At 36.2% G+C, this 22,913-nt stretch overlaps 1 protein-coding gene across 17 annotated transcripts in view; it reads right to left on the bottom strand.

The window, feature by feature from the left end:
* Window positions 1–22,913, bottom strand: part of LOC126704559 (serine/threonine-protein kinase STY46-like) — a 38,226-nt gene that overhangs the window by 12,280 nt on the left and 3,033 nt on the right. For 4 of the 17 annotated variants that reach the window (XR_007648223.1, XM_050403541.1, XM_050403550.1 and 1 more), the window contains exons 6-11: window positions 22,143–22,253; window positions 21,730–21,780; window positions 21,376–21,551; window positions 21,172–21,279; window positions 17,684–17,757; window positions 17,372–17,547 (exon numbers count right to left, since the gene is read on the bottom strand). Coding sequence is in view for 16 of the 17 variants with exons in the window: in XM_050403541.1 (XP_050259498.1) it covers window positions 17,372–17,547; window positions 17,684–17,757; window positions 21,172–21,279; window positions 21,376–21,551; window positions 21,730–21,780; window positions 22,143–22,253 (696 nt within the window). In the remaining variant the exon portion in view is untranslated. Of the gene's footprint in view, window positions 1–14,505; window positions 14,878–14,966; window positions 15,102–15,330; window positions 15,385–15,499; window positions 15,601–16,594; window positions 16,691–17,371; window positions 17,548–17,683; window positions 17,758–21,171; window positions 21,280–21,375; window positions 21,552–21,729; window positions 21,781–22,142; window positions 22,254–22,913 lie in introns of those variants that run through there. The other 13 variants (XM_050403542.1, XM_050403551.1, XM_050403547.1 and 10 more) reach the window with 9 other exon arrangements.

Genomic DNA, 22,913 nt, shown 5'->3' on the forward strand with positions numbered 1-22,913 from the left:
TGCATAAAGTACAAAGTACAAAAACTAATAATAATATATTCGATGTTATCACAACCAATAAGAAGAGCTTCGGTGCTGCTGTGCTTGACAATAGACAAGACATCACAACACTACACAAGGGCCAAGGCCGTCACAACCATTAAAAAAAAAAAAAATCTCATTCAATGCTTGCTAGCTGTGGTCCATCACTCGATTCACTCCATTGTCCAAAGCCAAAGCACAAATGCACAATACAATTATACAAACAAACTTGAAACCTGAAAGTTGAGTTCCTTTGAGCTACAATTTGAAACCTCCATTGGCCAAACTTGAGCTTCAATTTGCAAGTATGAATATTTGCAGTGTTGAATCTACTACCAACGTTGAGTAGATTGAAACTGAAGTGTAATTCTTATAAAATATTTACTTATTCTTCTTTACTTAATATGTTATATTTATTTTTAAATATTTTTTTGTTTAGTTTATATTTCTAAGTAATTTAACTTTACTATTATTTTAAATGCAACAAGAACATGTGCACTTAAAAAGACCGATAACTTGTTACTTTGCTGGCTTACTTGTTTTGTTTGTTTTAAGATCTATCTCTTTATTGAAGTTGTAAACTTGTAATTATATGCATTTTGGCAGTGAACTATTAATATTTAAGACTTTTTCCATCATGAATTTATGACTATAAATAATTTTTGTCATGCTCAAAAGTCAAAACTGTCAGAATTGGAAGGATATTAACAAGTGGCATTTAAGTGTAATTCATTTGCTTAACTAATTTTATTCATTCTCTTTAAACAGGTTGTCATTGATTTGTTTTTGTAATTGAAAAAAAAAAAAACAAAAACTTGTTTGAAAAATACAGGTCAACCTGACCCGACCCGTAACCCGACCCAAATCTGAACCGACCTGCCTGCTTTGCCACGTCTGCCTAAAATTAAAACACATTACTCTAATTTAAATGACACCGTTTAGGCCAAATATCATCAATGAAAAGACAGAAACAATGACTCCATGAACCCAGAGAACCCAGGTAGACTTTTCTTCAATCCGATCAACAAGTCTCGTTGATCGCTAAGAGATGTTTAAGACACGACAAAGTTACCAAAGGTGAGCAAATGGGTATGAAGAAAAGCCATGGAAAGAGGGAAATTCTCATTGGGGTCTATAACAAGAAAGACTCATACATGAAAGAATTGAAGAGGTGGTGAAATGAATGATGGGTTCAAGAGAGAAAAAGCCCATGGAGCATGTCCTTATTTTTGGCCTGTAGCTAGAGTGGTGGCCGACCAAAACCCACTTGGGTTTGGCACGGGACCACTAGTGAAAGTTTGTGTGACTTTGGGGTAGAAAATAGAAGCAGTAGCAAAAGCCAAAAAGCAAGATAAGAAAGAGAGCCATCGTCAAAGAAAAACACGTATTTGTTTCTGTGTACCGTTTGGTGTGTAGTGTCTTGTGTTATAACGTATGTGTTTGTGTCACCTTTTGTTTATTCTGAATCTTGATGACGGTTGTCGCCACTCGCCACCAAGGCTGCTCATCTCGAAAGTCAAGCTCACACGCCTTCGTCGAACCATGCTTCAACCAACAGCGAGTTAGAGAGTGAGAGAGGGTAGACAAGAAAACAGTGACGAAGAGAGAAAGAGTTGAGAAAGAAAGAGACTATCTCAGCCTAGAGAAAGAGAAGACAAAAGAGAGAGCGAATAAAAGTGATTTAAAAAAAAAAAAAAAAAAAAAAGATACAATAGTGCTACAGTATAATCCTACGTTTAGGATTATGCTGTAACAACATTGTAAAATTTTTTACATTTGGCAATCCAGCTGGAGCATCATTTTAAGATTTTGATGGTAAATGAAACTTACGTATTTCATTTGGCAGTCCCAATGAGAATGTACTTAACACCCTGCTTGTTGAGCTTGGACCGACAAGCAAAAATCCTAATAATGCCAAAAAAAAAAAAAATCCTAAAAATGGACATAGCTATGATGAGTTTTATACAACACTACAACCTATAAACTGTTGTCCTTTGCATTGGGTTGCTATTGTAAACAGCTGGAATCAACAAGGGCATTGTGGGAACATGGAAACGCAAATACCAACCTTCGCGCGCAAACTCCTCTTAAAGTGAGGCTTACGTGTCCCAATACGACATTAATGTCTATAAAAAACAACGAGATCACTTTTGGATGACATGTTAGTCATACTTTCTTTTTTGGTAAAAACGTTAGTCATACTTTCACACAATCAACATGCATTTCTAATGCCACGTGTCAAAAGAGAGCGACCCTTCTTTCTTTCCAGAATTAACCAGTAATAACTATGTCACAGACTCACACTACAATAAGTCAATAATAGTATAACTACAATTTTGGCGCTATTTGTGCCCAATGTTATTGCAAACTTTGCTACGTGTTACAGATTTGGTGGGATTTTTTCCTAGATTTGGATTAGGTCCAGTGTCTAGTAATATTAGGTCGGTTAAAATTGTGATACGTGTCTATTTTTAGATATATGTTATCATTTTAATGGGTCCAGTACTTTAGGTCAGTTGAAATTGTGATACGTGTCTATTCTTAGATATATGTTATCATTTTAACGGGTCTAGTACACTTGAAGTACTGGACCCAAATTAGAGTTCAAATCTTCTATCTCACTTTCTCTATTCTATTCTATACTCCACAAATAAAAACTTGCCAATTGTCTATCTATTTAATTAAATCATAATTTTGTGGCTTTATTATTTTAGTTAACTAAATTAAATAAATAAAGAAAATATGAAAACCCAAAAGTCAACACATCCAACCACCTACACCACCACCATTGTTCGCTGGAGCCATCAACACCTTTAGTCACAGCCATCCATCGTAACCAGAAAATTTTGGTCGTGATTTTCCTCGTCACAAAGAGCACCTTAAAATATAGAGTTTGATATGACAAGTTTTTATTTCTCTGGAATCAAAGGTGGAAAAGATATAAAGTGGTACAATTAGAAAGACAAAAGAAAAATAAAAGTAGTTTTATTTGAAAACTATAATAGATTTTACATCACCCACCCACCCACCCACCCACACGCTTTTAACTAAATGAATCAACCATAATGTTTAGTTCTTGAGAAAGCCGAGAAGAGGAATGACAGAATATTGGACTTTGTTGGAGTTTGAAGGTCCTAGATTTGGCCTGGCTTTGTTTAGAGTTCCAAGATGGTACCTTACTTAATTGGATGGCTGTGACTAGATTAGTTGGTGGCTGTGGCGAATGAAGGTGGTGCTACCAGTGGTGGGATGGGTTGACTGTTGGGTTTTTCTTATTTTATTTATTTATTGTATTTAGGTAGCTGAAATAAATAAGCTACAAAAATAGGATTTAATTAAGTAGATAGACATTTGGCAAATTTTTATTTGTGGAATATAGAGTGAAGTAGAGAAAGTGAGATAGAAGATTTGGACTCCCCAAATAATCCATTTTCTCCTTAGGTAGATTTTTTAATTAAAATATTGGTAATTTGAGTCATTTGACTGCACAAAGTTTTCATAATCTTAATGTTTATGAGTTTGACTTACTTATAGTACTTTTTTAATTAGAATTTTCTATTATTTTAATGAGAAACTGTTACGCTACCTACTAACTAAATAAAAGGTGGAGATACTCACTACCACTGACTATTGTGTATTTAAAATAAAATGAGACTTCTAGTTAAAAAAGTAATAGAAGTAAGCCAAACCCATTTTTTATAATAATTGTTCAAATAATATCTATTATGATGAGGACTATGATACAAATCTTCAAGTACAAGTGAAAGCTAACACCGCACAAAGTATTGGGTGCTTAAACTCCATGCAATTTAGTATTATTGTGATTGACATGGATAGTGGAGCATATGACGCGCATTGTTTTGAAATCAAGCCAATGCATATTTTATTACATATATCACTTATTATTGTATATTTAAAATAAAAGGAGACCACTAACTAAAACAATACTGAAAGTAAGCCAAACCTATTTTTTATAATAATTATTCAAATAATATTTATTATTTATTATGACGAGGACTATGATACAAATCTACAAATACAAGTGAAAGCTAACACCACACAAATTATTGGATGCTTAAACTCCATGCAATTTAGTATTATTGTGATTGACAAGGATAGTGGAGGGATAGTGGAGCATACGACGCACATTGTTTTGAAGTCAAGCCAATGCAGATTTTATTACATATATCACTGTATTAATCCAAGACAAGAAAGGAAACAAAGCATGTTTGATTGCGATCTATATTACACATCAATCCCAATATAATAGCATCAACCATTATGAAAAATACTAGTACAAAATATTTTGTGATAAGATTAATTGATTCAAGTCAAGTTGGTAAAGCTAGACAACTATGCTTGATTGAAATTATGGGCCCAGACTCATGTCAGGTGCTTGCTTATTTTATTGAGGGAATATAAGGACAAATCCGAAGAGTTCATTCAGTCATAGATTAATATTTATTGGGCTTGAATATAGAGTCGAACATTTGGGCTGGACCAATCCCAAATTTGCATAGTTTTAATATTTACATAAAGCCGAGCCAAGAGGGGCCAGAGCCCACTAGACCTGACCAGCTGATCTAACATCATGACATGAAGCTGGTAGTTCCCAGGTACGTATGCAACTTATTAAGAGTTGAATAAAGAAACTTTTAAGATTTGTTTGGTTGGAGAGAGGGAAAAGAGGAATGATAGAAAATGGTGGGAGGATAAAAAATATTTTAATTTTCCTTATTTTTGTTTGGTTGGAATGAAAAAATGAAAATATGGAAAAAGTAAATTTGTATAACTTTACTAATTGTTGAGGGTCATTTGTGAGAATCCAAGTAGAAAGAAGAAAAGCCCAACAACAAGGGCAGCAAAGAATTGGCAAGCAGATGGCAAAACCATTAGGCCCAAACGGCAAGAATAATGGACCAAAGGCCCATGAAATAAACAAATAGGCCTTGAAGAAGCAAGTGGGCTTAAAGAAGCCCGGAAAGAGAGTAATAGCATACCCATGGGCAATATATGATGTAGAAAAGTGAGAAAGGGCTGCCGCAGGCCCAAAGTAATGCAAATAAAGAAAGTAAGGGGTTTATGGCAGGTCCATGGACCCCAAGGATGAGAATAAGGTAATTGGGCCAGGGAAGCCCAATAATGTTAGTAAAGCCCATGGGAATGCAGAGTTAGTAAAAGAGTCAAGGAAGCCCAAAGAAAACAAGTGGGCCAAGGATGCCCAAGAGAAAGACAAAAGGGACACAAGAGCCCATAAGTAGGAAAACCAATGGCCATACCAAGCCACTGGGGGAAAGAGTAAACGACTGGCCTAAAGAGGTCCAACAAGATTGAGTTATTACAGTAGGAATAATAGAACAATATGGCAAGAAATGAGGGAAATCAAGAAGTGGACCAAAGAAATATAAGGCCCATCATCAAATAAGGCTCAGCTCCTAAGAGGAGCGGGAAATCAAAAAGCAACCAACATAAAAGGTCAAAGAAAACAGATGGCAGGCTATGCAGGCAAGCCTCTAGACCACGGCAGACGAATGGGCAGTAGGCAGATTTTGGACACATATGGAAGGAAGGCACGTGCAAGACCTAAGCACCACCAGCCTGTACCCAGCCAATACAGGGCATGGTGAGGTCGAGAGTAAGAGATTCAGAGGGCATGGTTTGGTGGTGGGGAGAGGGGAAAAATCTATTTTTAAGATTCCGGCTCAGGCTCTTTCGGGGAAGTGTCCTGCTGGGATGACTTACTACCCAAAAGAAGCAAGCTGAGTTGGCACCACTGGGTGCATGTCATGAGGGATAGGAAGAAAGAAAGAACCCAGACCGTAGTAGAAAATGGTGCCACGGCAGACAAACAAACAAAATACCCTTCTTTGTCTGGTGACAAGGGGGTGGCACACAGACGGATCAATGGTGATCAGCCAGTACACCCAAACCAAACAAAGGAGGTTAAGGGTTAAAACAGTAAAATCCGGTCATGGCAGGCACTATAAAAAGAGGATCTTGCCGTGAACAGAAAGACAAGAGCAACAACGGGAACCTTAACTAAGAAATAGGAATTTGAAAAGAGAAACCAAGAAATAGAAAAGAAACGAGTGGGAGGGAAAGAAAGAAAACAACCAGAAAGAAAATAAAGTGAGAATTAGAACGGCAGGCATGCACCAGTAGATTGATTCCCTCTTTCCCTCACGAAAGCCTACTTTTTGTTAAAACCAAAAGGAGCCTTTGTGCATAAACCATTCAGGTTCGTTTCTCTCAAGGTAGTTAATCTCCATGGCAGGACTTTTCCTGAGAGATTAATTGCGTTGAGAAGGAACGTTCTTTCCTCCCTGGTTTTGCTCCTGCGGACCAGATTTTAGTTGATTTCTTCATCTTCTGATTAACCCATACATATTAATATTTGTTCCCTTTTGTTTTGTTCTCTTCCTTCTGTAAAAATTATTATTATTATTGTGATGTGTTTGAGGATCGTTTGGTCATTTCTTACTGAGTAGCCAGATATTTTATTATTATTATGTCTGTCTGCCACAACTTGTTTGAAACAACTCTGCTTGCTGTAAGTACGTTCTTGGCAAACTGGGCTTAGTTTGCGCACAAGCTGGGCCAACTTGAGTTGCAGCTGGACCGGTCCTAGCTCTCTTATCTAGAAAATTTAGGTCTAGTGCAGCAGGAAGCAGCCCAACACCACTAGCACAGCCCACCACTTTACACTCATATACCCTTATAAAAAAAAATGTTATCCAATTAAAACAAAAAAGTGACAAAAAAAAGCAATTATCAAAATTTATTAAAAATTAAAATCATATCTTAAAAAAAAATCACTTCAAGTTAAAAAAAAAAAAAATATATATATATATATATATATAAAACATTGTTATGCCACGCCCTAGGAAATTAAAAAAGAAAAAGAAAAAAAAAGAGGCAACATCTAGAGGAAAGAGGAGATCAAAAGAAGAAGAAAAAAAAAAAGCAACGTCTAGGAAGGGGAAAAAAAAAAAAAAGCCAACGTACTATACACTGGACAAAAGCTCATGTGTAAGTGCCTATGGGCATTTTGGTCAATAAATAAATCAAATTCCCCCAATAGTTTTCTCTCCATTTCGGGGAGAAAACTTTGGGTTTGGAGATAAAACACCTGGGCCTCACTTTTTTTTTTTTTTTTCCCTCTCTCCCTTCAACTTAGGAATGATAATTTTGCCTCATCCCTTACTGCTTCGCCCCACGTGGGTTTTCTCCGCCCCGCAAAAGTGGTGGGGCAGGGATGGGGTGAAATTTTAGCCCTGCATTATAGGGCAGGGCAGGGATGAGTTTAGACATTTAGACCCACCCCGCCCCATCCTCACCTCGCGTTGATAAGGGTTAAATTGTAAATTTTTCATATCCTAAAACCCTAATATTTAAACAAACATATCATTAGCTTATTTTATTTTACCTAACATGGCTCTCTACCTCTTTATTTTCTCTAGCAAGGTCTGAAATAAGGTACTAATTTAAAATTTTCTTTTGTCTTTATTAGAAACAAATTTATATACTATTGAATCATTAATTTTGTATTATGAGATTTTTATTTTTGTTGTGATATTGTCTTATTAAACACTTTGGTAATATTATTCAATTTTTACAAAAAATTAGTTGGATTTGATCGGATAAATTTATTTGTAATTTCAAGTATATTTTTATTAACGAAACATATTTTATTAAAAAAATTGTAATAGTTGTGGGCAAATTAACAAGAAGTATAGTTTTATGGGGTGGGGTGAGGTGGGATTTTGTGGGGCCCTAAGGAGCGGGGATGAGATAAGAAAATTTTTCTCGTCATGCGGGGCAAAGTGGGAATGGGACTAGACAAAATCATGCGGGGCAGGGGTGAAGACCCCATCCTTCGGACCCGCCCCGCCCTATTGCCATCCCTACTCCAACTAAACACCCTTCAAAAAGTTTTCCCTCCTCATTTTCTCATTTTCCCTCCCCCCCCTAAAATCCACTCTACCAAACACACCCTAAATCTCAACTATTGAATAAAAAAAATTATAGAGAAGTAAAAGAGTAAAGGTTAAAAAGTAAAAAGGTGAAAATATTTTGTGAGGGAAGTGAGATATTAGGAATGGCAATGGGTCGGGTTCGAGGTGGGTTTCTTTATGCCCGAACCCGCCTCCGTTACCTGAACTTGTCCCGTTTAATAAACGGGTTTAAAAAAAAATAAAAAACCCAAACCCGCCCTATTAGGCCCCGTCTCGTCATGCCTAGCCCAAAATCACAAACACGAATTACAAACACACAAATTTAATATTTATGATTTTCTAGCCCAAAATCACAAACACAAACACAAAAATCACAAACACAAATTTCAGATTGATGATTTTCACTTTTAAAATCACAAACATAAATGCAAACACAAATTTCCGATTTATGATTTTCCCTTTCAAAATCAAAACACAAACACAGAAATCATAAACACAAACTTACATGATTGAGACAACTGAAACCAAAAAAAGAAAAAGAAAAAAAAAAGATGGAGAACGAGGTCTTACGAGGCTGTGAGGTCGTATCTAAACGAGGCCATGAAGGGGGCGGCTTAGTAAGGCCGTGAGAGGATGGCTAACTGGCAGGGTATCAATGCGAGATGGGTGAGGGATATGGCCATATGGGTTGTGCGAGATACTGAGATCGATAAGGGTGAATCAGAGATGAGAGAGTCAGAGAGTTGTGCTTGTGGCCTTGTGAGTGAGAGAGCTGAGAGATGAAGAGGGAGAGGGCGGCTGAGTTAGTGTTAGGATTAGGAAAAATGAAAATGGAGAGAGTTTAGAAGATATTTATACTTAGGGTTAGGGTTTTTAATTTTTTTTAAAATATTATATATGTATACAGGTCAGGTTTGGTACGGGTTTGCATAATACTCGAACCCGTTTTAGGTTTTTTTTTTTTTTTTTTTTAATTATTAAAACCCAAACCCGCCCCATTTGCTTCGCGGGTTGGGTAAAATCCGCCCCATTAGGGTCGGGACGGGGATGGGGCAAGACAAAATCATGCGAGGCAGGGGCGAAGACCCTATCCTTCAAACCCGACCCACCCCGCCCCATTGTCATCCCCACTCCAACTAAACATCCTCCAAAAAGTTTTCCCTCATCATTTTTTTCCCCCCTAAAATCCACTCTACCAAATACACCCTTAATCTTAACCATTGAATAAAAAAAATTAAAGAGAAGTAAAAGAGTAAAGGTTAAAAAGTTAAAAGGTGAAAATATTTTTTGTGGGAAATGAGATATTAGGAATGGCAAAGGGTTGGGTTCGGGGCGGGTTTCTTTATGCCTAAACCCGCCCTTGTTTTATAAACTGTTTAAAAAAAAAAAAAAAAAAAAAAAAAACAAACCAAACCCGCCCCATCGAGCCCTGCGGGCCTTGTCCCGTCATGCCCAGCCCAAAATCATAAACACAAATTACAAACACACAAATTTCGTATTTATGATTTTTTGGCCCAAAATCACAAACACAAACACAAACACAAATCCTGACACAAACACAAACATAGAAATCACAAACACAAATTTTAGATTTATGATTTTCCCTTTTAAAATCACAAACACAAACACAAATCCTAACACAAACACAAACACAGCAATCATAAACACAAATGCAAACTTACATGATTGAGATGACTAAACCTAGAAAAAAAGAAGAAGATGGAGAACGAGGTGTAGTGAGGCCGTGAGAGGGTATCTGAGCGAGGTCGTGAGGGGGGTGGCTTAGTGAAGTCGTGAAAGGGTGGTTGACTGGCAGGGTATCGGTGTGAGATGGGTAAGGGATATGGCCATATGGGTTGTGCGAGATGGGTAGGGGAGATGAGAGGGTTGTGTGAGATGCTGAGATCGGTGAGGGCGAACCGGAGATGAGAGAGTTAGAGAGTTATGCTTGTGGCCTTGTGAGTGAGAGAGTTAAGAGATGAAGAGGGAAAGGGTGGCTAAGTTAGGGTTAGGATTAGGAAAAATGAAAAAAGGAGAGAGTTTAGAGGATATTAATACTTAGGGTTAGGGTTTTTAAATTTTTTAAAATATTATATATGTATATGGGTCAGATTCGGGGTGGCTTTGCATAATACCCGAACTTGTTTAGGGTTATTTATTTATTTATTTATTTTTTATTTTAATTAAAACTTAAACCCGCCCCATTTGCTTCGCAAGTCGGGTGAAACTTGCCCCATTAGGGTAGGGTCGGGTCGGGTACGTGGCGGGAATGGGGTAAGACAAAATCATGCTAAGCAGGGGCGAAGACCTCATCCTTCGGACCTGCCCTGCCCCATTGCCATCCTTGAGTCCAACTAAACACCGTCCAAAAATTTTTTCCTCCTTATTTTCTCTTCCCCCCCCCCCCCCCCCAAAAAAATCCTCTCTACCAATCACACCCTTAATTTTAACCATTAAATAAAAAAAATTAAAGAGAAGTAAAAGAGTAAAGGTTAAAAAGTAAAAAGGTGAAAATATTTTGTGAGGGAAATGAGATATTAGGAATGGCAACGGGTTAGGTTTGGGATGAGTTTCTTTATGCCCGAACCCACCCCTATTACCTGAACCCGCCTTGTTTAATAAATTGGTTTTTTCTTTTTTTAAAACCCAAACCCGCCCGTCGAGCCTTGTCCCGTCATGCTCGGCCCAAAATCACAAACACAAACACAAATTTCAGATTTACGATTTTCCCTTTCAAAATCACAAACACAAACACATAAATCACAATCACAAACACAAACACAAATTTCAGATTTATGATTTTCCCTTTCAAAATCACAAACACAAACACAAACATAGAAATCATAAACACAAACACAAACTCACATGATTGAGATGATTGAACCCTGGAAAAAAAAAAAAAAGATAAAAAAAAGAAGAAGATGGAGAACGAGGTGGAGCGAGGCCGTGAGGGGGACGGCTGAGTAAGGCCGTGAGAGGGTTGCTAACTAGTAGGGTATCAGTGCGAGATGGGTGAGGGCTATGGCCATATAGGTTGTGCGAGATGGGTGAGGGAGATGGGAGGGTTGTGTGAGATGCCGAGATCGGCGAGGGCGAACTGGAGATGAGAGAGTTAGAGAGTTGTGCTTGTGGCCTTGTGAGTGAGAGAGTTGAGAGATGAAGAGGGAGAGGGTGGCTGGGTTAGGGTTAGGATTAGGAAAAATGAAAATGAAGAGAGTTTAGAAGATATTAATGCTTAGGGTTAGGATTTTGAAATTTTTTTTAAATATTATATATGTATATGGGTCGGGTTCGGGGCAGGTTTACATAATACCCGAACCCGACATGAACCTGTTTCGGGTTTTTATTTTTATTTTTTTTATTATATAAATTTATTAAAACCCAAACCCACCCCATTTGCTTTGCGGGTTGGGTAAAACCCGCCCCATTAGGGTTGGGCCGAATCGGGTACCCGCGGGTTGGGCCTATTTTGCCTTTCCTATGAGATACTGCATCAAGTTGCAATACCCTGATCTCAATCCCAGGTTCTCAACACACAAACCACAAGTGTGTACATGAACTAGTAGACCTAACACTAAAGTAGATAAGAATGGGACAAGTTTGTTGTATTGTCTGTTAAAGTAGCTACCAAAAAATTGGACCTCCAATGGCATAGAGAATCCTGGCAAACCATAAAACATGGGTTCATCTTTATCTCTTTGCACTGCCCCTACTTCCATATTGACCATAGAGACCTTTCTTTATGCCATTGTCTCTAGGCAGCTTAATAAGTACATCTAGATTGAGCCACCATAAAGAAGCTACTAGGAGGTAGGGGTGGCAATTTTTATCCATATCTATGAACCCGTCCATTACCCACCTTCTTTGGATAAATTTTAACCCAACCCATTTGAATATTTGGGTTAAATGGGTAAAGATCCATTTGGTTATTTAATTAGACAGGTCTAAATGGATAAATCCACTAATACCCACTAAACCCATTTAAAATTAAATAAAACCACAAACACCCACTAAACCCTTCTAAAATCTAAAACTTACCTAAACAGTATAACCTTAAACACTTTCCCTCAGGTTTTCTCAGTAACCAAACAAACACATTAAAAAAAAAAAATCACAATAGAAATTAAATGAAAAAGCGGAATCTAACAAACGGTAATTGGTAGCAAGAGAAATGTAGAAGGACCTGGAAGATCCACTTGTTCATGATGATAATGGCGACGTTGAAAGCCCACCATTGAAGAATAGCAAGAAGAGATCTTTTTATTTTTTATTTAATTATTATTATAATGTGCTAGCACTGTTTGATCTAAGAAGCCCATACTGTGAATTTGAAGTTCTCTTTGATAGATACCCATTGGAGGATGACTTTGAGAAATTCTCTGCTCCACCAAGAGACTGACGCCTTGAAGATCCATTGCTTATGGTTCTCCCTTCTGAGGCAATGCGAGTGTTACCATTAGATGTTTTAAGCCTTTCCGCTAAAACCTTGAATTGCATTTGGTATTTTTCTTTAAGTTGTGCTTCTGCCTTTGTGGTGCGCTCAGCTACTGCCAGTTTATCACAAAGCTGTTGCATTTCTCCTTGAAAATATTTTCTTTCCTCTGTAACAACTTATGGCCTGTTTGGAAGTTTAGAGAGAGGAGAGAGTAGAGGGGAGTAGAAGAGAGGAGAGTAGTGGGGAGGAGAGTAGAGGGAAATAATTATTTTTCACCTTGTTTGGATGTTTTTAAAATTAGTAGAGAGAGAAGAGAGGAAATAATTTAAATAGACACATTTACCCTTATTTTAAAAATGAACTTATAATATTAGTTTATGATTAATTTATTAGATTAAATAATTATTTAATCAACATTTTAATTCCATCAAATACTACTTATAAAAGTATAAAACTACTATTGTAAAATAATTTCTATTACCTCAAAATAAATTCTAACAAAAATAAAAATAAATTCAAAAATTCATTGAATCTTAGCAAAACCCAGAACGATATCTTTGAAGTAGCAAAACCCAGAAGCCTCAGGCTTCTTCGCATGGTGGATGGAACCCACCGGCCCAGTTGAAAGCGATATCGGCGTCGCCACTGTTGAGCTTGACGGCGGCACCGATAGACCCGCTGGCGGAGGACTGATAGAAGTAGCTCACGCGCCGCTTCTTCGTGTCGGGTCCCGATGGGAGCGACGCGCCACCATGCTTTGTTCCATCACCGAAAACTCAAATCACTCGCTTTTCTCTCTTTTCTTCAAGTCGAGGACGTCAGACAAAGGTAAACTTCCACCCATGATTTCGACGAAGATGAACGCCGACTCGTTCGGATCGGAGATGGAATCGGAATCGGTTTTGGAGGAGCGTGGTTATGGTGGCATCGGAATCACTGATGAGGTTTAATAAGAAAAGGACGTTTTCTTTTGATTAAATTAGCACAAACGTAAATGGGGTTGGATTTTCCGATTGCTGAAGGAGAAGACTTGGACCGGATGTGGGTTTTTTCTCAGGAAACAAACAGGAAGTCAATGCTTAAATTTTCTCAGGAAACAATCAAACATTATTTATAAAATCTGTGTGTAATTTTGTTAATTTAGAAAGGATAAATCAGGGAATTTACTTGGACAATAATTTATCTACTTTACTCTCCCTCCAAATCTCTCCAATTTGGAGGAATTAAAAATGAGGGGTTAGAGGGAGTTGAAACCCCTCCAAACCCCTCCAAATCCCTCCCCCTCTTTCCTTAAAAATCTTCCAAACAAGGTAATTGGACTACTCTCCCTCCCTCTACTCTACTCCCCCTCCATTTTTTAACATCCAAACAGGCCATTAGTTTTCTCCATCATTCTCTCTCTCTCTCTCTCTCTAGAGACACACAGATCACCAAAGATAAAATTCCCAAAATCACAAGCACTCAAACCCAGCACAAAGAGAGAGAGAGAGCTAGATTTACCAATATACCCTTGGTTTTTCTAAAAGCTCAGATTTATCATTCTAGGTGTATTTTGGTCATTTTGGATGTTCTAGGGTATATTGGTAATTTTGAAAGTGTAGGGGGTATTTGAGTCATTTTGGGTATTTTGGTAATTTTGGAACTCAATAGGGTATTCAACTAGTTTTAAAAGTATTTTGATCATATTGGGTTAAATGAGCAAGTTACTAATTAAATGGGTTGGACGGATAGAATAATTAATTTATATATAAACGGGTTATAAATGGATAAATGGATAATTACACACCCAACCCATTTATGATCCAACCCGCCCATTTGCCACCCATTAAGAGGTTGTACATGTGTACAGCCCCAAGGGACATGTCCCAATTTCTTTATTCTCGTTTCCACAATGAATATTGGGTAAATTGTACTAACACCCCCCTGAACTTTTTCCCCCTAATATAAGCCCCCCCGGTCTGTCGATGCTCCATCCAAATTAGTGGTGAAACAAAAGGGTTTAGGAAATCTTAGTGCATTAGCATGAAATTTCAGGAGGTGTTAATGCAATTTACCCTTGAACACACCATATCACTCGTGAAAGTCAAGAACTAGTGAAAGAAAAATTCCCATCAGTAATTTCTTATTATAAAGCCGTAGAAGATCTGTAAATGGTTACAACTACTCTTTTCCCAACCATTACCCCTGCTTATAAATTGATAAATGGTATAACAATATCTAAAAGGGAATGGCCGGTTAATAGAATGGATAGAGGTAAACATATCAGAAAGGATCAGAAAAAGATGATCATTTGAACAATATACTGTACATACTAATGTAAAGAGTGACAAATGGTCTGCATGAAAATCCTACGGTCCATGTTAACTGAATTATTATCTGTCCTCATTAGTGATGACCCCTTCTAAGAACAGACAGGAACCCTCCAGATGACTTCTCCTTGTGCTTTCCGTCTCCTTCGTCTCCAACCTGTTCCGTGAACATACCAAATTTTAAGCTACAGATTGTATGAGTCAAATACTCGAAAGCATTGTTGTGCATTCATAACAAGAACTTACCTCCTTTGCCGTTTGTTGCAGGATCTCTATAATTTCAGAGAAGTCTGGTCTTAATGCTGGATCTTGCTGCCAGCATTTCTCAAGCAGCTCAGCAAGCTTTGGATGAGTGTGCTTTGGGATAATAGGCCGTAGACCCTGGAAAGCATAGCAAAGAAAAATGTAATTTATGTTTACAAGACCAGATATATTCATCCAATCAAATAAAGACAACCCATTTTTGATTAAGGGTAGGCATTAAGCCAGTTTGGTAACTGGTCTCAAAGCTTGAGCTTTGATCGATATGATTTGAATATAGTTCAGACATGACATCATTGGCAAATGATAAATACACTTATTCAACAATGATGTTCAGAAAATATTTTACCTTCTGAACCACCCCTACAGCTGCTTGCAATGGGGTTAAGTATTCATATGGAAGCTGGCAAGAAAAACAAGAGATACTTTATTGATTAGTTGAAGGGACCAGATGCAAGAAACAAGATATACTCATTAAAATTAAGAAGGAAAAAAAAAATGCTACTACCAAGCAATACCTTTCCAGTTAGTAGCTCCCATAATACAATTGCAAAGCTAAAAACATCAGCCTTGTGATCGTAAGGCTTATGTTCTATAACCTTCAATGCAAAAAACGACTCTGGTAAGAAAATGACAAAATGATCACTCTCCTAGTAGAAGATGAAAAACACTCCTAATAGAAGATGGAAAACAATTGCTGCCAAGCAAAAAATTTATGCTATAAACCCATTCATAATAAGAAAGAGCAAAACTCATACAGCAAGAAATTTAGATGGCTATTAGCTGTTTTCTTGTATGCCACTTCTCATCAAATCTGTTTTTTCTTTTCTTTCCAATTCTTTTTTCCCCGCACTCTTTAACAAGAAGAAAAAAAATAAATACATCATATCTAACAAAAAGTCATACATGACAGAAGGATGAGAAATCCTTCCCAGCACCAAAGAAAAATTTTCACAGAAAAACCTGTAATGTCTTGGATAAAATATTCAGGATTTCAAAGTCAATTTTTCTCCTGACTGATCCACAAGGCTTATTTTGGGAACATAGTCTTGTATTACAGCCACTGGCCTGATACCAAATTCATTGTCAATATTATAAATTAAGTCTAAGAAGTTGATTGCCATGAAAATCAGTATCATGGTAGACCAAGAAGTCCAAAAACAATGTAATGCGAGCCCATCCAATATGATCACATGGACTAGCAACTGTAGCAGACCATTATCCCACCATTTCAAATGGATTCCTTTTCTACCAGTAGGTCAACAGACTCAACAAAACAACTTACAACTCTACTGTCACCCACATTCCACTTGAAATTGATAATATAAGCAGGGATCAAAAGAAAATTTTAGTTACTTCATACCCGATGAAAGTAGCCACATAACATATTAAATTCAAGAATGGCTATATAATCCCGTGGTTATTGAAAATTGTAATAAGCTATTCCATACTGCTCTCACAAGAAGAAGCATCACATGAAATTTCATAAAAAACAAATATAATTAAAAAAATATGTAGGTTTTGGAAAGGCAGATGTCAGTATACATTGGAACCCTTTCAAACAACTTCTAATAATTAGAGGCTCCCTGATTTAATATAAAATAAATTAATACCTCAGGAGCCATCCACCGATATGTTCCAGTTTCTGCAGTCATAACTCCAGATTGAGTTTTTACTCTAGCAACCCCAAAATCAGCAACCTTAACAACCTGAAAGGCTAAGCATATTATAAAAACCTCTTTAACAAGCATGCAGAACTATAGACAGTCATGGAATGAGTGTGAAAGCTTCATCAAAATTAATCCAAATGCCTTAATAATGTAATACCACTGAGAGAAACAAAAAAAGTTGTTACAAATGGATTATGCATATGTAGGTACTGAGGTACACGAGATTTCAGAAGCGCTAGATATCGCTGGAGTAGTTCTGGGTTTAAAAGTAAAGCAAATATAGATAGAAAACAAGGTAGAGTAACTGTTTTAGGGATGTAAAATAATTTTAGTCTACCCATAACAAACTTAAGCACAATTAAAAATCTAAAACAAACAAGATGTGGTATCTTTCTTTATCATCTACTTGGTAGACAAGAAACTACCATTACTATGTAAACACAAATAAGGCCTTTTACATGCTGGAATTTATAAAAATCAAACAGACCATTCTATGAGGGAAAGACTACTGATTTTACCAAGTATGAGATGGTCAAAACCTTTCGAAATATTAAACCACCAGAGATCCTTATCAAGACAGAGATTATGAGGATATCTGCACTGTAACTATATATTGTGGATTTCTAAAATACACTCTGCACAAAAATAATACGCCAAAACAAATATGAACAAGATAGACAAAACTACATAGATAAGTATACAAGATTGAATGCCTTTTACCTCATTTTCATCCATCAAAAGATTAGCAGCCTTCAAATCTCTGTGGATTATATTATTTTTGTGCAAGTAGTCCATTCCCTTGGAAACATCAATTGCTACTCTGATCAAGGCTGGCAGCTTGAAAACTCCCTTTTGTTTATGTAAAAAGTCATACACACTTCCACCGGACATATATTCTGAAGTATTAAAGATAAAAACAAATCTTTGAAATGGAGATGACATTAATAAAAAACTCTAAAAGAACAAGGTACCAAAATAATAATTTATTTTTATTAAAAGCCAAATAAAAATTGCAAATGCATTGGAATTCACCTGTTATAATGCACAAGCTTGGAGGCTTGGTACATGCACCTATGAATTGTACAACATTCTTATGTCGAACTTTTCTGAAATGTTCAAAAGAAGTTTGTTAAAGTATGTTAAAGAGTCAAGCATTCCATAGAGAAATTACTGTAGATCCTGCCACCCGGGGAGGGGGGGGGGGTGTTTCCAAAAGAAAACAGCAAAGTTAAGAACTGACATTATAAATGCAAACATTTAAAGAAGTAAAAAAACAATGTTGACAAAGACATCAAAATTCAATTGATGCTTTTCATGTGATAAGTTCTGCAATATACACTTTTGTCTATTTGTTATTAAATAATATAATTAACCCAGTTCTCCAGTTAACTGTAAGAAAAATACACATACACATCCTTCACAAATCTTTCAAATGTAGAGATCTCCTTCACTTTTGTGTCTGAAATTAAATTAACTTCTCATTGGGTTTCATTGGATAGTGCCACAAGTAGAAAGTGGCAAATGACCATCATAAACTATATGCACTACATCAATTGGTGCATATTATAAGTTACATGATCAAAATCAAAGCCTACACTTCCATTTTCTAGAAGAGGTGTTGATGCAGGAGGCAATGGGAAGACAGATTTATTATATTTTATTTGATTTTATGTATCAAGGGCAGTTTTGTAATTTCATAATATTCTGGAATGGGATGTGCTAACAGTCCATTGGATCTTCTTTTGGGCTTTATTTTAAGTTTGGTTATTTAGTTGGGCTTAGTAGTAAAAGCCTGAGTCCAAGTCCAAGTCTTATTAGGGTTTTAAGAAATCCTAGTTCAACTAGGATTAGGTATTAGTCTTCTATTTAAAGAGTTGTAGTGCTTTCTATTGAGTTGATTATTAATGAATGTTTTCAGAATTTAAGAGCTATGCTTTCTTTTATGGTTTGTGTGATGTAACCTTCTCCAAAGTGTGATGCCAAGGAACCCTAGGTGTGATGTTTAGGAAGTCAAGGTGTGATTCCTAGAATTTATCTATTTTCTTTAATTTTACTCTTCACGGTTACTGTTCACAGCAACCCAAATCTTAAATTTCACCTTTGATTTCATTCCTAAAACCCTATTAATCCTTATCCCTTTGGAAAGCCTATAATCCCCATTATTTTCTAGCCGATTCCCCACCAAAACCTAACCCTAATTCTTCAAAACCCAAGCTATACCAGATCTGTCCCTGGTGTTCTAAATCAGATTACCTTATTCCCCCTTGTCCTACGTCAGGTGTCTTAATAAAGAATTAAAGATAATGCTTTTTTTTTTTTGATAGGTAAATTAAAGATAATGCTTATGGGTTATACTTGCTCATAAGTGAGTTTACATGGGTCAACGAAAATGAAGATGCTATGTGTGACAGTGGGTTTGGGATTGGTTAAATGGGGATGGTTTTTGGTACACTCAACTATAATTTTGAATGGTACAATAATTAATATATCGATTAAGGTAGGGAATGGAGGTTATGGTGATGGAAAATTGAGGTTTTGGTGACGGAACAACTCGGAGCACAAAGGTCAGGAGGGTGGTGGTGTTTTATTTTATTTTATTATCAGTAACAAGAGTAATATTATTGATGAAAGAAAGGAAGGGAAAATACAAGGTGTTCATAATGATGAACAAAGAAAAGCAGAAACAGCAAACAAATAGAAAAGAAATCAAGTTGCAATTCTAAGAGAAGAATTTATACAAGTTAATCAGGCAGGTGGGGGTGTTAATGGCAATTTCAAAGGTTGATACAAGTTAATGTAAGGAAAATTTGATGTAGGGTAAAAGGAGAGCTTAAAGGGTTTTCCAATTTCACATTTTGGATTTAGTTGAATCAAAACTTAATTTACATCCAACTCATAAAAAGAAGTTAGCTAGATTATCAAACTACTTCATCTTAACCATGTTTGGATGGGGGAAACCCAAAAGGGATGGTGGTTTATATGTCATTTGGGAGGGAATAGGATGGGTAGCATTTCATTTCATTCCACTCAGCTCCATTTTGGGTTCAATGCCCACTTTGGGTAGAATCAAAGGAAATGTAGTACCATTTTTTAATGGAGAATTACACACGCGACCCACAACCTCACCCTCCCCATAGAACTTATAAGGGGAGGAGGTGTTAGTTGAGCTAGGGCTTATTGGCAAGAGAACGTAAAGCAGTTAAAAAAGCTTTCCTTTTGAAATTACCTTCTTTGGATTCTAAATAAAAGCAAGAACAATAAACTTTTTTAAAAAGTTCCCTTCCATTTCTTCTTAAAATTCCTTTCCTTTCCATAGAAACATCCAAACAATATATACAGGAATTAAACAATCTTTTCAATTTATTACCAGTATCAATTCAGTTTTCTTTTCATTCTTATATAAACTCCAAAATAGACGGATAAAGAAAAGAAAGGATTTGAATGTACAATATCTAAGATTAATTTAGTATATAAATACAAGGTCTCCGGAAAGAAAATTTAAGAACATTTTGTTGAGAATTTGATCTCCATATGCTTAAATCAAATACATTTTGCTTGCAGATGATTTAATGGTCTCATTTTTAACTTCATTGTGATATGAAATAAAATCATTTCTAAACCTAATTAACTACAATAATTAAAGTGTATGTGAGATCGTTCACCAATGTGCTCTAGCTCAACTAGCACCTCCACCCATATAAATTCTAGGGTGAAGGGCGAGGTTGTGGGTTCAAGAGCCATTGGGTTTGTGAGAGAGGGAGAGAAGAATGTTAATAAGTAGTCTGAAGTAAGAATGACATCATAGTTACTTACATAAGCTAATTGGTATAACTCAAGGGAATCAAACAAGTATTAAAGTAAATTTAAGATCCTGAAATAAGCAGAGCTCATTAAAGTCATTGACAAAGAGTTGAAAGTAAGGGTAGATAATGTTGTCATTACGTCATCAAAATTTTTTTTTAAGATAAACAAGTTTTGGCCCCAAGAGGAACAGTAGTGACCTCCACTTCATGAGGCAAAGGTCCCCAACCGATTATGCTGCTCCCTTGGGGTTGTTATTAAGTCATCCATGTAGTTTCAAAAAAGTGAGTATTCAAGGTTGTCAGTAAAACATCACAGAATTTCCTACAGTTTTCCCAAAAAAAGAAGCTAACCCAATATTAGTTAAAGTGCACGTGCAAAAACAGAATGAGCATTGTAGTTGAACTCAAAACCCACCTACGCCTCAACTAGACTATTCTATACCATGGTTGAAATATATGATTTGTGTTTTAAAATTTGAATTTTGACGTTGATCAACAGTGACAAAATATAATTAAAACAAAACTTTAGTTCACTGCCAATCACTGCTATGTTTCCTTTATTGTACTGCATGTTTTTCCACAGAATTAAGTCTTCATAACTAACTCTAATGCCCACAAATAATTATATTAAGCCTAGTTACACAACCTCAACAAATAAGATATGAAGAACATATATCCCGGGGTCAAAATTTAGGCAAATAACATAGTTCAACAGACCTCATTATAAAGACCTCCTGTGCAAACTCTCTCTGCATATCTGAATTTACACGCTCAGGCTTGAGGACTTTAATAGCTACTTCCTGACTACAATATGTACCTTTGTAGCTGATTCCATTAAACAAGTTAGTTAACTAAACACAAAAAAATTAGTGTATGCCTAACCAAAAATAAGAAGAGTAATAGGTGTATGTGTGAACTTACAGGTCACCATATGACCCAGATGCAATTTTGTTTCCAAACGTCAGATGATTAGGATCAATTTCCCATACATCAGTCCCATCATTAGGGATTGTCAAATGATCAGGTTCACATTTGATCTTTGCTAGATCAAGCTTGCCTACAGGAGGTAATGATTGAGGATTTGGCCAAGCCTGCCTCTGAATAGCAACGCCAAATTCCAAACTGATTATGGATGCATTGTTCATAATATAATTGACAAGGGGAAGGAGAATAAAGAATAAAGAGGAAAATTTAGATGGTCAGTTGACATGGTAAAAGATAGTGCTTATTGCCAGCTATCATACTTGAAAGCAGAAATAAGTTGCAAGAAATTACCTCAAGTTTTAAAACCTCCCTTTCCAATGCAGTTTTGAGCTGCTCCGTGTCCTGTTTCAGCCCAACCAAACTCTATTAAGCAATGCTAGAGGGGGAAAAAAGGATTGCTTTGGTATTAAAATTTAGAACTCAAACTAGTTAAAACTTCCCAAGGTACTCCATAGCATCTGGGGCCAAGGCCCTTTTCCTGTTTTGGACTTCAATTAAGCCCAAAATACATTTACCTTCTCAAATTGTGCTATAATAAAATTTGGAAAGACAAAAAAAAAAAAAAGCACAAAATTATGGCCAAAAAAAGGAAACGTTGTTGTGGCAGACCAGCTGGTCTTGTCTTAATGCCATATAACAAACATTGAATTAATTGTATAGAAGATCTACACTTTCCAGGTAGATAACTAAGTCATTAAAAGTACCTCATAAGGCCAACCATCAACAACAAAGACATCTAAAGAGTAACCATCTACTGTTGAAAAAGCATGTGCTTCTTGGATGTTTAATCCCATCTCGGCAAGCAAAGAAGTTAACTGCAAATTAAGCAGAACATCAGTGAACGTGAAGAATGATAATGCTACTGTATCATTGGAGATAAAATCTTCAGAAAAAAAAAAAAAAAATCTTCATGTATTTATGTTCAAAAAATTTGAACTGAGGACCGGTTGAATTGAGTTGAGCACTCCAAAGATAATTACATGTATGGTTCATTTGGAGGGAAGTATTTGACAATAAGTACTTGGATTTCAGTTCTTTATTTAAATGGCTGAATAAAGTACAAAAATAAAATTTTCTTTCTAACAATGAAATTCATGTATGGAATTAAGCTTTATTAATTTGTGGATTTGAAATGATAAGACGTAAAATGCTATTTCAAATCTTAACATTACACGTGTTTTTGTTGAAATAAATTCCTCAAATCTCAAATTTTTTATTTGTTGTTAAAAATCATATAAAAAAAATCATTTATACCAGCCTGTTCTTCATTTTTTTTTTTATTATTATTTTTTACTTTATATATGCAATTGTTCTTCAAAACTCTTGATTCTAAATTCTCAAATTCAAATTCAACCATAGCTCATACTTACTAGCTCAAAACATTTTAATGCCAATCAGTGTGGCATGTATGCATCTGTAAATGCATGTGCACACAGGCAATGTGAAGGCAGAAGGATGCATGCACACAAGCAGAT

The sequence above is a fragment of the Quercus robur genome, chromosome 11 (assembly GCF_932294415.1).
Source record: "Quercus robur chromosome 11, dhQueRobu3.1, whole genome shotgun sequence".
Taxonomy (NCBI): domain Eukaryota; kingdom Viridiplantae; phylum Streptophyta; class Magnoliopsida; order Fagales; family Fagaceae; genus Quercus; species Quercus robur.